The 17804-nt window shown below is 37.9% G+C and overlaps 1 protein-coding gene across 2 annotated transcripts in view; it reads left to right on the top strand.

The window, feature by feature from the left end:
* The window catches only part of FBXO9 (F-box protein 9), a 40019-nt gene that overhangs the window by 4732 nt on the left and 17483 nt on the right, over positions 1-17804 (top strand). The window contains exons 3-6 of one of the 2 annotated variants that reach the window (XM_044917249.1): positions 12413-12567; position 12624; positions 14645-14702; positions 16080-16179. In XM_044917249.1, the coding sequence (XP_044773184.1) occupies positions 12413-12567; position 12624; positions 14645-14702; positions 16080-16179 (314 nt within the window). Of the gene's footprint in view, positions 1-12412; positions 12569-12623; positions 12625-14644; positions 14703-16079; positions 16180-17804 lie in introns of both variants that reach the window. The other variant, XM_021691889.1, reaches the window with a different exon arrangement.

Raw genomic sequence — 17804 nt, 5'->3', positions numbered from 1 at the left:
GGATAAATACCCAGTAGTGGACTTACTGGATTATATGTTATTTCAATTTTTATTTTTTTGAGGAACTTCCATGCTGTTTTCCACAGTGGTTGGAACAATTCACAAGGGTGCTTTTTTCTCCACATCCTCGACAAAACTTGTTATTTCTTATCTTTTTGATTCTAGCCATTCTGACAGGTGTGAGGTGATAATTCCTTGTGGTTTTGATTTGCATTTCCCTGATAATTAGTGATGTTGAACATCTTTTCATGTACCTGTTGGCCATTGTCTTGCTTAGAAAAATGTCTATTCAAGTTCTCTACCCATTTTTAATAGGATTATTTGTTTTATTAGTATTGAGTTGTATAAATTCTTTATATTGGATTATTTGCAAATCTCTTCTCCCATCAGTAGGTTGCCTTTTTGTTCTGTTGATTGTTTCCTTTGCTGTGCAGAAGCTTTTTATTTTGGTGTAGTCCCAATAGTTTATTTTTGCTTTTGTTTCCCTTACCTAAGGAGACATATCTATAAAGATGTTGCTAAGGCCAACGTCCAAGAGATAACTGCCTGTGTTTTCTTCTAGGAGTTTATGGTTTCAAGTCTCACATTTAGGTCTTTGAGTTTATGTTTGTGTGTGGTATGAGAAAGTGGTCCAGTTTTATTCTTTGGCATGTAGCTCTCCAGCTTTCCCAGCACCATTTTGCAGAGACTGTCTTTTCCCCCTTGCATATTCTTGCCTCCTCTGTTGTAGATTAATTGACCATTTAAGTGTGGGCTTATTTCTGGGCTCTCTATTCTGTTCCATTGATCTTTGTATCTGTTTTTGTCCCAGTACCATACTGTTTTGATTACCATAGCTTTGTAGTATATCTTAAAATCCAGAGTTGTGATACTTCAAATTTTGTTCTTTCTCAAGATTGCTTTGGCTCTTCAGGGTCTTTGTGGTTCCATATGAATCAGGATTATTTGTTCTAGTTCTGTGAAAAATACTATTGGTATTTTAACAGGGATTGCATTGAATCTATAGATTCATTTGGGTAGTGTGGACATTGTAACAATATTCTTCCAATCTACGAGCATGGGCTATCTTTCCATTTATTTGTATTGTCTTCCATTTCTTTCATCAGCGTCTTATAATTTTTATTTATTTATTTTTTTTTTATTTTATTTTATTTTTAAAGATTTTATTTATTTGATTTGCTAGTATTTATTTATTTGACAGAGACAGAGATAGCGAGAGCAGGAACACAAGTAGCGGGAGTGGGAGAGGGAGAAGCAGGCTGCCCCCTGAGGAGGGAGCCCGATGTGGGACTTGATCCCAGGACCCTGGGACCATGACCCAAGCTGAAGGCAGACGCTTAACGACTGAGCCACCCAGGCGCCCACGTCTTATAGTTTTTAAAGTATAGCTCTTTCACCTTCTTGATTAAGTTTATTCCTAGATAATTTCTTTCAGGTGCAATTGCAGATGGGATTGTCTTCTTAATTTCTCTTTTTGCTACTTTGTTCTTAGTGTATAGAAATGTAGCAGATTTCTGCAACATTTTGTATCCTGCAACTTTACTAAATTCATTTATTCAGATAGTTTCTTGGTGGAGTCTTTAGGATTTCCTATATATGGAAATATATGTATGTCACTGGAAATAGTGACAGTTTTACTTCTTCCTTACCAATCTGGATACTTTTTATTTCTTTTTTTCTTTTAGAGAGAGAGAATGCACAGGAGTTAGGGGGTGTGGGGGAAAGGGAGAGAATCCCAAGCAGGCTCCACGGGCACTTGTGGGCTCGATCCCACGGCCCTGAGATCATGACCTGAGCCAAAATCAAGAGTCAGACCGACTTAACCAGCTGAGCCACCCAAGCACCCCATGGATACCTTTTATTTCTTGTTTGATTGCTGTTGCTAGCACTTCCAGTACTATGTTGAATGAAAGTGGTGAGTGGGCATACTTGTCCTGTTCCTGATCTTAGGGGAAAAACTGGATTTTTCACCATTGAGTATGGTATTAGCTTGGGTTTGTCATATATGCCCTTTATTATGTTGAAGTATGTTCCCTCTAAACCCATTTTGTTGGGAGAGTTTTTATCCTGAATGGATGCTGAATTTTGTCAAATACTTTTTCTGCATCTGTTGAGATGATCATATGGTTTTTATACTTCCTTTTATTAGAGTGAAGTTTCACATTGATTTGCAAATATTGAATCACCTTTGCATCCTGGAATAAATTCCACTGATTGTGGTGCATGATCCTTTTAATGTGTCACTGAATTCAGTTTGCTAATATTTTGTTGAGGATTTGTACGTTTGTGGTCATCAGAGATACTGGCCTGTAGTTTTCTTTTTTTGTAGTGTCTTTGTTGGTGTCAGGGTAATGCTGACCTTGTAGAATAAATTTGGAAGATTTCCTTCCTCTTCTGTTTTTGAAATGGTTTGAGAAGAATAGGTATTAACTCTTCTTTAAATGCTTGATAGGAAAAAAAAAATGCTTGATAGAATTCACCTGTAAAGTCATCTGGTCTTGGACTTTTGTTTGTTGGGAGTGTTTTGATTACCAGTTCAATTGTGTTAAGGTAATTGATCTGTTCAAATTTTCTATTTATTCTTGATTCAGTTTTGGAAGACTGTATTTTTCTAGGAATTTATCCATTTCTTCTAGGTTGTCCAATTTGTTGGCATATACTTTTTCATAATATTATCTTGCAATTCTTTGTATTTCCGTGGTGTCAGTTGTTATTTCTCCTTCTTCATTTCTGAAGCTACTTGAGTTCTCTTTTTGTCTTGATGAGTCTGGCTAAATATATTTTTTTTCCCCAAAAAAACCAGCTCTTAGTTTCACTGATTCTTTCTATTCGTTTTTTAGTCTGTTTCATTTATGTCTGCTCTAATCTTTACTATTTCCTTCTTTGTACTAGCTTTGGGCTTTGTTCTTTTAGTTCCTTTAGGTGTCAGGTTAGATTGTTTATTTGAGATTTGTTTCTTGAAGTAGAAACTTGTATCACTATGAATTTCCCTCTTAGAACTACTTTCACTGCATCCCAAAGATTTTGGACCATTGTATTTCCATTTTCATTTGTCTCCCATGTATTTTTTTATTTTCTCTTTGATTTCTTTGTTGATTTATTGGTTGTTTAGTCATATGTTATTTAGCTCCTTTGTGTGGTTGTGGTTTTCCCACTTTTTTTCTTGTAACTGATTTCTAGTTTCATAGTGTTGTGGTCAGAGAAGATGCTTGATATAATTTCAAACATTTTATTTATTTTTTATTTTAATCCCAACATAGTTAATGTACAGTATTAGTTTCAGATGTACAGTATAGTGATTCAACAATTCCATACATCACCCAGTGCTCATTATAGCAAGTACACTCCTTAATCCCCATCACCTATTTCACCATCCTCCCATCCACCTCCCCTCTGATAACCATCTCAGACTTTTCAAACTTATTGAGACATATTTTGTGGCCTAACATGTGATCTGTCTTGGAGAACGTTTCATTTACACTTGAAAAATATGTGTATTCTGTTGCTTTTGTTTGGAATGTTCTGTATATATCTGTTAAGTCCAGCTGGTCTACTGTGTTGATTGATTTTTGTGTGTGTGTGTGTTGATTAATTTTTGTTTGTTTCTTTATTGATTTTCTGTCTAGATGATCTGTCCGTTGATGTAAATGAGGTGTTCATGTCCCCTACTGTTATTGTGTTACTGTCCATTTTTCCTATGTTAGTATTTGTTTTATATATTTAAGTTCTCCTATATGGGTGCATAGGTATTTGTAATTGTTTTATTCTTCTTTTGGATTGATCTTTTTATCTGTTTTACATTATTAAGTGGTGCCTTTCTTTGCATCTTGCTACAGTCTTTATTTTAAAGTCTGTTTTTTCTGATACAGATATTGCTTCTTTTTTTTTTTGCTTCCATTTGCATGGTATATATTTTTCTCTCCCTTCACCTTCAGTTTGTATATGTCTCTAGATATGAAGTCTTTTTTTTTTCTGACTAAAACGTACAGTAAGTAAATAAAGGTACACTTTATTGGCTTATCTCTAAATATTTCTGTCACACACTTTTTTAGTCTTACAAATTACTTTAAAAAAGAGAAGATATACTGTGAAATATTGTACATGGAAGTTTTTATCATGAATGGATGTTGCACTTTGTCAAATGCTTTTCCTGCATCTATTGAAATGATTATATGGTTCTTATCCTTTCCCTTATTGATGTGATGTATCACATTGATTAATTTGCAAATACTGAACCACCGTGCAACCCAGGAATAACTCCTACTTGACTGTGGTGAATGATTTTTTTTAATGTATTTTTGGATTCAGTTTGCTGGTTTCTGTTGAGCATTTTTGCATCTATGTTCATCAGGGATATTTACCTGTAGTTCTCTTTTTTAGTAGTGCCTTTATCTGGTTTTGTTATCAGGATAATGCTGGCCTCATAGAATGAATTTGGAAGTTTTCCTTCCTCTTCTACTTTTTGGAATAGTTTGAAAAGAATAGGTATTAACTCTTCTTTAAATGTTTGGTAGAGCTTTGCACAGTGGCAGTATTATAGCTAATGAAGTTTATCCGAGGCACAGTTATTGCTAATTAAATGTTTGGTAGAATTCCCTCTGAAGCCATCTGGTCCTGGACTTTTGTTTGTTAGGAGGGGTTTTTTTTGTTTGTTTGTTTTTTATTGTTACTGATTCACTTTCTTTGCTAATTATCAGTCTGTTCAATTTTCTTTCTCTTTCTTTTTGAGTTTTAGTAGTTTATGTGTTTCTAGGAATTTATCCATTTCTTCTAGATGTCTGTTGTTGGCATATAGTTTTTCATAATATTCCCATAATTGTATTTCTGTGATATTGGTTGTTATTTCTCCTCTCTTATTTGTGATTTTATTTGATCCTTTCTCTTTTTCTTGGTAAGTCTGGCTAGAGATTTATCAATTTTATTGATTGCTTTTTTTTCCCCAAAGACCCTGCTCCTGGTTTCATTGATATGTTCTCTTGTTTTTTTTTTTTTTTTTTTTTTTAGTTTCTTTATCATTTATTTCTGCTCTAATATTTACTATAACCTTCCTTCTGGTTTTAGGTTTTGTTTGTTCTTTTTCTAGCTCCTTTAGGTGTAAGGTTAGGTTGTTTATTTGGGATTTGTCTTGTTTCTTGAGGTGACCAGCATTGCTATAAACTTCCTTTTTAGAACCAATTTTGCTGCATCCCAAAGGTTTTGGACTGTTGTGTTTTCATTTTCATTTGTTTCTGTGTACTTTTTAAATTTCTTCTTTTATTTCCTGGTTGACTCATTCATTGTTTAGTATCATGCTATTTAACCTCCATATGTTTGTGGTCTTTCCAAATCTTTTCTTGTGGTTGACTTCTAGTGTCATAGTGTTAATGGTCAGAAAAGATGCATGGTATGACTACACTCTTCTTGGCATTTGTTGAGGTTTGTTTTGTAGGCTAATGTGTGATCTATTCTGGAGAATGTTCCTTGTGCACTTGGAAAGAATGTGCATTCTTTCTCATTTTGCATAATTCTTTTTTCTCTTTTGTTCAGCTTGATTACTTTCCATTACTCTGTCTTCTAGGTCATTGATTCGTTCTTCTGCTTTTCCAGCCTGCTGCTTGTTCCATCAAATGTGTTTCTCATTTTGTTTATTGAATCCTTCATATCTATGTTATTCCTTATCTCTGTGTTAATGATCTCACTGATGTCTTTCACTCTTCTCAAGTCCAGTGAGTATCTTTATGATCATTACTTTAAATTCTCTGTCAGGCAAGTTACTCATATCTGTTTCACCTAAATCTCTGGCCATGGCCTTGTCCTGTTCTTTCATTTGGGACAAATCCTTCTGTCTTCTCATTTTGTCTAAGTCTCTGTGCCTACTTCTGTGTGTTAGGAAAGTCAGCTATGTCTCCTGTTCTTGAGGGTACTGGCCTTATGAAGAAGAGGTCTTGTAGTGCCCTGTAGTCTAGTGTCTCCTATTCCCCAGGGCCTGGTGCTTCAGGGAGTGTCTCCAGTGTGTGCTATGTGCACTCTGCTGTTATGTCCTGGCTGCTATATCCTTCAGGCCAGTCTGAAGAGGCTCTCTTTGCCTATTATGGGCAGTATTTGGTCCCTGGCCTGAAAGTGTTGAGTTTTAACCAGGTGTGCTCTGGTCTGCTTATGATATGACACCTGTCACCACTGCCACCAGAACTGAGGCCCTGCAAAACTCCTGCATTGGGAAACATGTGGGCAGGGGTTTGGGTTGGGCTTCTAGGGGAGAAGGGGCCTGCCACAATGGGACTGAGGCAGTTGTGACTGCCAGGGTGGTACCTCTGGAGCATGGGGTGGTGGGGTTTGGTATAAGCAAGTGTCCACTCTTTGCTCTCTCCTGTGTGCTAGTCTGTCTCTAGCCCTTCTCTGCAACTGCGACTCCCTCCCCACTAGAGTATCCATGATCTATTTCTCTCCCAGGCTGTGTCTCCACACTTCTATCTTCTTTGATGTCACCTCTTCTCTACCTTTAGTTGTGGAATTTGTTCTGCCAGTCTTCAGGTCAATTTCTGAAGTATTTAGGATGATTTGATAGTTATCTAGTTGTATTTGTGGGATGAAGCGATCCTAGGGTCCTACTACTCTGCCACCATCTTTCAGACTCTGAAGTGGGTCTCTTGTGGGCAGCATATAGGTGGGTCTTATTTTTTAATCCATTCACCACACTGTCTTTTCATTGGAGCATTTAGTCCATTTACATTTAAAGTACTTGTTGATAGGTGTATTCTTATTGCCATTTTGTTCATTGTTTTTTGGGTTTTGTAGCTTTCCTCTGTTCCTTTTTTCTTCTCTTCCTCTCTTCCCTTGTGATTGATGGCTTTCTTTAGTGTTATGTTTGGATTCCTTCTTCTTTATCTTTTGTGTATCTATTATGGTTTTTTCATGTGTGGCTACCATGGGGTTCATTTATCACATCCTGTGCCTACAACAGTCTATGTTAAGTTGATGGTCACTTAAGTTCAAATGCATTCTAAAGCTCTAACTTTTCAATACCCATTCCCTGTTCTTTGTATGTGATGTCTTATTTTACATCTTTTTAGTTTGTGTATCCCTTGACTAATTTTTATAGATATAATTGATTTTATTACATTAGTTCAACTTTTATACTGGCTTCCTAAGAATTACTCTACTACCTTTACTGTATGTTTGCTTTTACCAGTGAATTTTTTTTCTATCAACACCTTCTTTTAGTTATGGCCTTTACTTTCCATTTAAAGGATTCTTTTTAACATTTCTTATGAGGCTGGTTTAGTGGTGATGAATTTTTTTAACTTTTTTCTGTCTGGAAAACCCTGTCTCTCCTACTCTGAGTAATAGCCTTGCTGAGTAGAGTATTCTTGGTTGTAGGTTTTTTTCCTTTCAGCACTTTGATTATAGCATGCCACCCCCTTCTGGCCTGCAAAGTCTCTGCTGAAAAATTAGCTAATAGCCTTATGGGGTTTCCCTCATATGGAACTGTTTTCTTTTGCTGCTTTTAAGATTCTCTCTTTATCATTACTTTTTGCCATTTTAATTATGGGTCTTGGTGTGGACTTCCTTGGGTTCATCTTGTTGGGGCTCTCTGCGCTTCCTGGACCTGGATGTCTGTTTCCCTCTCTAGATTAGGGAAGTTTTCAGGTATTCTTGAGATAAGTTTTCTGCCCCCCTCCCCCCCGCCTTCTGGAACCCCTATAATACAAATTACTACACTCGATGATGTTGCAGAGGTCCCTTAACCTATTATTTTTTATTATTCTTTTTCCATTTTGCTATTGAGCTTGGTTGCTTTACATTATCCTGTCTTCTGCATCACTGATCCATTCTTCTGTGTCCTCTGATCTGCTGTTGATTCCCTCTCGTGTATTTTGCATGTTAGTTACTGAGTTCTTCAGCTCTGATTGGTTCTTTTTTATATTTTCTATCTCTTGGTTGAAGTTCCCACTGAGTTCATCCACTTGTAACTCTGTTGAGTATCTTTATGACCATTACTTTGAACTCTTTATTAGGCACATTGCTTGTCTTGGTTTCATTTAGCTTTTTTTTTTTTTTTGGCGATTTTTGTCTTGTTTTTTCATTTGGGACATTTTCTTCTGTCTCCTCATTTTGTCTGACTCTCTGTGTTTCTTTATATTAGATAGGTCAGCTACATGTCTTGATCTTGAAAGTAGTGGCCTTGCGTGGAAGAAGTCCTGAGGTGCACTGTAGCTCAGTTCCCTGCTCACCAGAACCAGGCACGCCATAAGTGTCCACTGTGTAGTCTGTGTTTGCCCTCCTGTTGTGGATGAGCTGTGATTGATACAGGCATGCTGGTGGGTGGCATGCTGGTCTGCCCTCGTTCCAGCTGGTTTCAGTGATCTCCTTCTTCCTGCAGGCACACAGGGCAGGTTTTGCTCTTTGTGCTGTTAGATGCCCAGCTGTAGCTGCCATGGGCTTTATAGTTGTTGGAGTCAGTCTTCATGTTGGCTGTCTGCAGTTAACTGCTACTGACAGCTGCAGGCACAGCGAAGGGCAGGGCTTGCTTCCTGCACAGCCAGCAAAGAGGCTGGCTACAGGAATTGACATGCTGTTGTGTGGGGTTATCACCTTTCCGATGATAGGAGTCACTAGGAGGTTTGCTGGTCCTGGCCAGGCCTGCCTGCTGGCTGTAGCGGGCATATAGCTGTTTTGGATGGGTGTCTATTAAGGTGGGAAGTCTACAGGTAAATACAGCAGCCGGACATACAGTGCTACCAAGGGAGAGGGATACTGTTAGAATTAGCTCCTGCATGCATCCAACTATTCAGGCTACGGGAGGGAAGAAAAATGGCACCCACCAGTACTTTTGTTCCTAGAGAACTCTCCTGCAGACACCCGCCCCTTTGGCACATGTCCTAGAATTAATAAATGCCCTATATGTATACCCCAGCATTTTCAAAGTGCTACTTCTGTGCTATTTCCTGGTGGAGTTTTTAGTGTGCTGACCCTTTAAGGATGGAGACTCCTTTTCCAGTAGCTATCTGGATCTCCTGGAATTCAGCCTTACTGATTTTCAAAGCCAGATGTAATGGGGACTCCTTCCCAGGCCTGGTGTGGGATTTGATCCCCTCGCTCCTCTATGCTTGTGATGTCCCTCCTGTTAGTGGTTAGTCACCCTGGGGAATTGGTTCCCAGCTGTGAACCTGCCCCTCCTACCCTTTTCAAAGAGGTCTTCTCTCTACAACTCGCTGTGGGAGATCTGTTCTGCCTCTTCAGGTTATTTACAGAATTAGTGGTGGTGGATGTTGTCTTGGTATGTCCATCAGAGAAGGTGAGCTCAGGATCCTCCCATTCACCAGTTTCCACAAGCAGCAGAACCAGTTGATCTATCCCTCACTACTACTTCTAGGTACTTTGGATGATACCAAAGTATCATGGGCTCCTCATGGGCTTCTTTCCTACAGGTACACTACCTTCATGGAACTCTTGTTGGTAATTTATGCACCCCTGAGATTCACTTGGTCTCTAAAAGGTCAATACCTCTGAATTTATTAGCAGAAGCCCAAAAGGAGAAAAAACTTGTTCAAATGTTAACATCTTTGCAAAGGTCTTAATGCAGTTTTTGTTATATTTTGCGTTGAACAAATGTATAATGATGCACTAATTATTTTCTTATTCTGGAAAATTTTGAAAGTGCTCACACTGAAGATAACAATAATTGGCATTATGAGGTTTGATATATGTTCCAAACAAGGCATAACTGAAAACCCATCACCTTAAAAAGATTGACAGATTTGACCACCTGAAAGTTAAAACTTATATGTAGAAGAGGCATCATAAATCAAGAGAAATGATTAGCTAGAAAAGCTATTTACTATATATTGGCAGAGGATTGATACCCACCCTCAGTATATGGAACATCCTTATAAATTAGTATGAGTGACACAAGATGGAAAGATATGAATGGACAACTAATGGAAAAAATAATATAAATGGCTATTAAATATTTGAAGAGATAATTAGTCTCATGATTTTTGAAATACAGATTAAGTCTGCATTGAGATTTTTCTTAATCAGATTGGTGAACAGTGCCCATTGTTCAGGCTTTGAGAACACTCAAGCAATGTACATGAAGTGTAAATTGCTACAACTTTTTTGGAGGGCAGAGTAGCAATATGGAACAAAATGAAAAACATTCCCTTTGATCAAGCAGTTTTTTTTTTTTTAAGATTTTATTTATTTATTTGACAGAGACACAGCGAGAGAAGGAACACAAGCAGAGGGAGTGGGAGAGGGAGAAGCAGGCTTCCCACTGAGCAGGAGCCCGATGCGGGGCTCGATCCCAGGAACCTGGGATCAGAACCTCAGCCGGAGGCAGACGCTTAACCGACTGAGCCACCCAGGCGCCCCTCAAGCAATTATTTTTTAAAGATTTATTTATTTTGAGGGGCGCCTGGGTGGCTCAGATGGTTAAACGTCTGCCTTCTGCTTGGGTCCTGATCCCAGGGTCCTGGGATCAAGCCCCACATCAGGCTCCTGGCTCAGTGGGAAGCCTGCTTCTCCCTCTCCCTCTGGCTCTCCCCCTGCTCATGCTCTCTCTCTCTGTATCTGTGTCTCAAATGAATAAATAAAATCTTAAAAAAAAAGATTTATTTATTTTGAATAAGAGAGTGTATGTGCATGAATTGGGGGGAGGGGCAGAGAGGGAGAGAAAGAATTTCAAGCGGACTAAGCACTGAGCATGGAGCCCAGTGAGGGGCTGGATCTCACAACCCTGAGATATGACCTGATCCGAAATCAAGAGTCAGACACTTAACTGACTGAGCGAACCAGGTGCCCCAATGAAGCAATCTTATTTCTAGAAAATTAATCTTAAGGAAATGATGGGGAACTGAGTAAATATAAATGTACAAAAATGTTTATTATAGCATTGTTATATGAAAAAATAGACTACAACCTAAATATCCATCACTTGTATTGAGTAATGGTCTATTCATACAGTGAAATACACTGCAGTCATTTGAAAGGATGGGGCAAATCCTTGTGCATTGAAATAGAAAAATATTCGTTGTAATTACATTAATGAATCTTACTGAATTTATAAGCTTTATAATACTTATTTGGAATGTATCATCTAGCAGACATTCAGTGTTACCAAAGATTCCACAGGGCAGAGGTATGTTTTGTGTTAAAAGTAGGAGGGTGGGAACCAGAACTGTTCAGAATGGCAAGAAAAATTATTTTAAAAACTTACATATTTTATATATGCCTCTTCAAAAAGATCTAGGAATAATATACACAGTTGTATTGATAATGGCCTTCTTTGGGAGGAGGGGTATTTCAGGTTAGGTTCCCAGAGAACAGATTTTAAGGTAGAGACTATGATGAGGGAGTGTACTAGGGAGTGATTTTGGGACCCACACCTATGGAAGGCGGGCGGGGGAGAGGGAGGAAGCCGGAGTGGGCAAAGGGAGAAGTCCAGCTGCGGTACCGTCTTTTTTTTTTTTTTTTTAAAGATTTTATTTATTTATTTGACACACACAGAGTGAGAGAGAGAGAGCATAAGCAGGGGGAGTGGCAGGCAGGCAGAGGGAGAAGCAGGCTCTCTGCTGAGCAAGGAGCCTGATGCAGGACTCGATCCCAGGACCCTGGGATCATGACCTGAGCCGAAGGCAGCCGCTTAGCCGACTGAGCCACGCAGGCGCCTCATGCTGTACCGTCTTAATGGACCGCCTTAGCCACTTCTTCAGGAGTTCTGAGTATGGAGGAACCAGAGCCTTTCAGGCTCTTATCAGCTGTTGATCAGTCATTGGGTAGGGATCGCCTGGGAAGGGGCATGATCCTGCCTAGGCAATGCTCTGGACGGGCTGACAGCTGAGGGCTGTTAATTGTAGCGGTCCCAGCAGGTGGGCTAATCAGTGCCTTCCTTCCTGAAGGGATCTGGGCAGCAAGGAAGAATCCATCACACAGGGGAACTTCACTTTTTCTATATTTAAAAATTTTTATTACATATATAAGAGGAAGTATTTCCTTTTTAAAAAAAAGAATGCTTTTGAAAGAAAGATTTAGGGTTCAACTACAGAATTTTTAACAGTCCTTTTCACGTCTAGTAGATGATGTATTCCAGGTAAACAAATGTTTGAAAGCTTCTGAGTTCAGCCCCTAGGTGATGGCTTATATTTCCAGTTCTAACCAGAACTTGGTTTTCTGATACCATTAGATTTTTCCCATGTACCTTTCCCATATAGACAAACCTAGGCAACTCTTCATGATTTCTTTGAAGATTTAAACAGAACATAATTTTAGAAGATAACACATTGAATGGATGTTAGTTTAGTAATTTTAAAAAACATGTTTTCTAGTCTTAGAATATGTATTTATATGGAAATTGATGTTGGACCTGTTGATAAATTGTCCAGGGTTAAGCTACTCTTCCTTGATGAGCCCTAAAGTCCTTTTCTTTCCTTAGGCACAGCTCCAGATGTTCCGAGCTCAGTGGATGTTTGAACTTGCTCCAGGTGTAGGCTCTAGCAATTTAGAAACTCGGCCTTGCAGAGCAACAAAAGGCTCTTTACTGAAAGCAGCAGACACCAAAGGAAAGCAAGAACTGGCAAAAGAAGAAAAGTTAAGTATTATGGACATTGTGGCAAAGTAACTTTTTTTTCTTAATTGCACATGAGAGTTTTCGGAGTCGTAAGTAGGTGATCATTAGAGTTGTATTCTGGTGACATAAGCACATAACTTACAAGATTTTTCCTCGTGTGCAAAAATATACTGGTATGTCCATCCTTCACTACTACTTCTAGGTACTTTGGAGGATATCACCACTCCTTATGGGCTTTCTAGAGGTACGGTGTCTTCATGGAACTGTCTTTGGCAATTTATAGATCCCTAAGATTCATTTGGTCTCTAAAATAGCGATGCCTCTGAATTTATTAGCAGAAGCCCAAAAGGAGAAAAACTTGTTCAAATGTTAACACCTTTGCAAAGGTCTTAATGCAGTATTTTGTTACATTTTGAGTTGAACAAATGTATAATGTATTATTTCCTTCTTCTGGAAAGTTTTGAAAGTGCTTGCACTGAAAAAATTTGGAATGCTATCTAATTGTTCACCTCTTTTTAGTACTTGCGTGAAGTAGGCACAGCACACTTTCCATTTTTCCTGTTCCATAGAGGCTGTCATCTTTATGCAGATTTTTTTACAAGCAATTTGCCATTAAGTAGTTGAAATTACCATGATAACCAAAAACTTCCATATCCGTTTTGTTTTAATTTTTATTTTGAAAATAATTACAGAAACATAGGTACAGGGAAGTCACGTGTACCTTTCACCCTTTCTCCTTCAGTGATGACATTTTGCATAGCTGTAGTACCGTATCAAAAAGTAGGAAATAGACATTGGTACCATGCACAGAGCTTATTCGGACCTCCCAGATTTATAAGCACTTTTTTGTGTGCATGCATATAAATAGTTCTATGCAGTTTTAGTACATGTATATCTTCCTGTAACCACTACTATGATCAAGATCCAGACTGTGGTAGCACCGCAGTGCTCCCTCTTTCTACACCTTTATAGTTCTCTCCCGTCCCCCACTCCCTGACCATTCCTGACCACTGGCAATCACTAATCTCTTCTCCAGTTCTCTAACTTTGATATTCAAAAATGTTGCATAAGTGGAATCATCCAGTATATAACCTTCTGAGATGGGCGTTTTTCACTCAGCGGAATTCCCCTGGGATCCATCCAAGCTTGTGTATAACAGTAGTTCTTTTTTATTGTCCAGTGGTATTGCATGGTATGGGTGCACCCCAGTTTGTTTAACTCTTCACCAGTTGAAGGACGTTTGGGTTGTTCCCAGTGTTTGGCAATTAATAGAGCTGCTGTGAATATTCATGTGCAGATTTCTGCATGAGTGTAAGTTTTCATTTCTCTGGCCTAGGAGTGCAATTGCTTGGTTGTATGTTAAGTGCCTATTTGGTTAAAAGAAACTGCCCAGGGGTTTTCCAGGGTGGCTGCACCATTTTATGTTTCCAGCAGCAGGGTATGAGTGAGTGGTCCAGCGTCTCCACAGCCTCGTCGGCCCTTCGGGTTGTCATTCCTTTTTAGCTCTTCTGATAGGCATGTAGTGATACCTCATTGTGATCTTAATTTGTATTTCCCTAATGGCTAAGGATGTTAAGTATCTTTTCATGTGCTGTTTGCCACCTTTATCTCTTCTCTGTGTAATATGTTGTCTTTTCTAATTGCGTTGCTTACGTTTGTTGAGTTTTGAGTGTTCTTTATTCTAAATACAGTCCTCTGTTGAGTAAGTGGCTTGTACATTCTTTCTCTCAGCCTGTAGCTTATATTTTCATCCTCAGGGTATTTTATCAAGCAAAAGCTTTTAATTTTGATGAGATCCAGTTTATCAACCTTTCCTTTTATGGATTGTGCTTTTTGGGATCAAGTATAAGAACTCTTTGCCCAGCTGTAGGTCTCCAAGATTTTTTAAATGTTTTTTCCCTAAAAGTTTTGTATTTTACATTTAAGTCCATGATCCATTTTTGAGTTAATTTTTATGTAAGATGTGAGGTTTAGGTCATGGTTAATTACTTTGCCAATGGGTGTCCAATTGTTCCACTTTTGTTGGAAAGGCTGTCCTGCCACGCATACTCATTTTTAATACAGACTTTCAAAAATTGCATTTCACTATTTTTATAGGCTCGAGAACTCTTCCTAAAAGCAGTAGAAGAAGAACAGAATGGAGCTCTCTATGAAGGTAAAAAAAACTCAGGGCCCAGGATCATGTGGTCATGATATTTCTGAATAACAACTCTTAGTTACTGAACAATTTTTTCTTAACTAGAATAAATTTGATATATAGACATCAGTCTCCCTTTATTTGAAATTTTTTACCAAATCAAAACTAAACATTGTATTTCTATATAATGTCTTTTCAAAAAATATTGCTGTGAAACATCATATTGGTCGACATTTAGGTTTTAGTATTTATTAATTCTTCATTATTAAAGTCTTAAAAATAATTGTTTCTCATTTTAAAATAGTGTATTCTATTATGGGTGAAAACTACTTCAAAGGAGGGGAATATAAAAGATAGTTTCAGGAACATACACATTTTCTAATTTACATTTTACACAAAGGAATAATCTTCAGCTTTAATTGTCTCTTATTAACCCATTAGAAATGCATAAACAGAGCGATGGGGCATTTTACTGTATTAGATGTGTAAGTAGGCTTCCATTTTGTGATAATAAAGCTAAAAATTGGAGCATGGGAAAAATGCTTGTGCTTGAATCACTTGAAAATATCCCCAAAATAACATTTTCAGGATTACTGCATTTTATTGGCAAGTTTCTTCTAGTGATATTTTTACTCAGATATTAAAAGAGCCCAAATGGTGAACTCCTTCCACAGTCTTCATTAGTTTGTGAGAGTTCTCATCTCCATTTAGTATACAGTAATTCACTCAGAGTAATAGAACACAGCAGAATATATTGAATTGAATAGAGTCCATCTAAGGCAAGAGGAGCTAGTTGGCTTCTGCAGTCTCAAGTTCTGTTGTATAGCTTTGTGGGAGAGATTACCAAATATCATAGCTGTAAACCACCTGGCCAGGAACTTTATAAGAAAATAGGTTTTAAAGGTTATTTAGCTAAATAATGGGCAGCTGGACTAAAGGAAATTGGATTTGAAGGTTAAATTCAAAAAAACTCTTTATTCTACCTAGTAAAAAGCATTTGATTATCCTCAACTCTGCATCCTAGAAAGAAAAGGTTGCTTAAAAGTGTTTTTCTTGGGGCTACAGCAATTGCATTTCCAAAGCCTGAAGAAAGACAACCAAGTAAGACCACTTCTAACAGTACAAGGCTGAGGGAGAAGGTGGGAAGGGCAAACAGCAGAGAGTGAAATATGACGTGCTTAAGCTGCTATAATGTGTTAGCTTTAGAAAAAAGAAAGGTTACTTCTGAGTAGTAAGGCTTGGAAATAAGTTTGTTCACTGAACTACTATTGCATATAGAAAAAAGGAATTTGGCTGTTTGTAAAGAAAGTTACCAAATTAAACCAGTTACGGGTAATCAAAGGAAATGACAAAAATGTGTGGTCATAGCTAATTTAGCTTTATTTCTTCTTTTAGCCATCAAGTTTTATCGTAGGGCTATGCAACTTGTACCTGATATAGAGTTCAAGATTACTTATACCCGGTCTCCAGATGGTGATGGCGTTGGAAACAGCTAGTGCGTATATAATTTGATAGACAGTAATACATAGAGTTTGTTAAAACTAAACATCTTTGCCCTGTTGACTCTTAACCGTGATAAGAAGATGGTGGTAATTATGTTAAATTACATAGTCTTTAGTATAAAGACTTATTTATAAAGTTGTAGAAATTTTTTTTAGTTAGGGAAATTTTAAGATTAAAATATAGAAATGCACGTTTTAAACAGATATAATGAAGATAAGGTGATGAGTTTTTTAAATAAAAGCAGTGATTATTGAAAGTAAATTAAAAGACACATTTCAGCTTTCTGAAACCTTTTTTAAAAAAGTCAAACCTATTAAGATATAATTAGGCCAAAGTTGACAAAATGTTAATAATGGTTGAAATTGGGTGGTGGGTACATGGGGTTTCATCAGACTAGTCTTTCTGCTTTTTGATACATTTGAAGCTATACATTTTTTAAAAGTTTTTTCATTTTATTAAGAAAATGCTGAATTATAATGACTTTATTATTCTCTTAAGGTATCTGTGAGGACGTTGTTAAGACTAACTTTTTTTTTTTAAGATTTTATTTATTTGTCAGTGAGCAAGCGAGCACAAGCAGGGGGAGTGGCAGGCTGAGGGAGAAGCAGGCTTCCTGCTGAGCAAGGAGCCCGATGTGGGACTCTATTCCAGGACCCTGGGATCATGACCTGAGCTGAAGGCAGATGCTTAACCGACTGAGCCACCAAGACGTCCCAAGACTGTAACGTTTGTTTAAAAGCCCAGGTGCAGGATAGAAGCCATGTTTCTTTGGGTAGATGCCACTTGAATCAAAGTCATAAAGTGGCATTGATAGTTTTACATGGACAAAGATCAAGAGAACATATTTTGAAGCCAATACTTTTGAAGTTATTTGCAAGCCAATTATATAAAATTGTTTTGGCTTAATCTGTGTCCAAAAGCTCAATTTGCTCATATTAGAAGGGAGGAGAGTCTCTACCTATAAGAGAATGTCAGGTTAGAAATGAGCAATACAGGGGCGCCTGGGTGGCTCAGTTGGTTGAGCGACTGCCTTCAGCTCAGGTCATGATCCCAGGGTCCTGGGATCGAGTCCCACATCGGGCTCCCTGCTCTGCGGGAAGCCTGCTTCTCCCTCTCCCACTCCCCCTGCTTGTGTTCCCTCTCTCGCTGTGTCTCTCTCTGTCAAATAAATAAATAAAAAATCTTTAAAAAAAAAAAAAATGAGCAATACATAGGAATACAGTGTTTTTAGTAATAAAATATTACCATCATGTTATGGTGTTACCTCTGTCATGAAATAATTAAGAAGTTACCTTTATGGATAACATGTGCTCATTGCCAGTGTTTTTTTAAATCACTTACAGTATTAACACTCAAGCTCTGGATAGTAAAGACATGCCAATGAAATCAGTCTTAATTGTGTTTTTGAACTTGGAGGCTAATGGTGGTGTTCACCAAATGAAATTTAACAGTGTGAGGTAGTTCAAACTCAAAACGAATCAAGTGGGTTTTTTCTAAGCCTTCTTTATACTCAGGCAGGCTTTTAGACTCAGCTCTTAGCCAGTTTTGTGAATAGATGCAGGTGCTATTGAGAAAGGCTATATTAAAACGTGGATGAAGCATTTCTTTTCCTTCCCA

The sequence above is a fragment of the Neomonachus schauinslandi genome, chromosome 8, assembly GCF_002201575.2.
Source record: "Neomonachus schauinslandi chromosome 8, ASM220157v2, whole genome shotgun sequence".
Lineage (NCBI taxonomy): Eukaryota > Metazoa > Chordata > Mammalia > Carnivora > Phocidae > Neomonachus > Neomonachus schauinslandi.
Note: the sequence above shows the minus strand (reverse complement) of the source record. Positions and strands in the feature narration are given on the sequence as shown.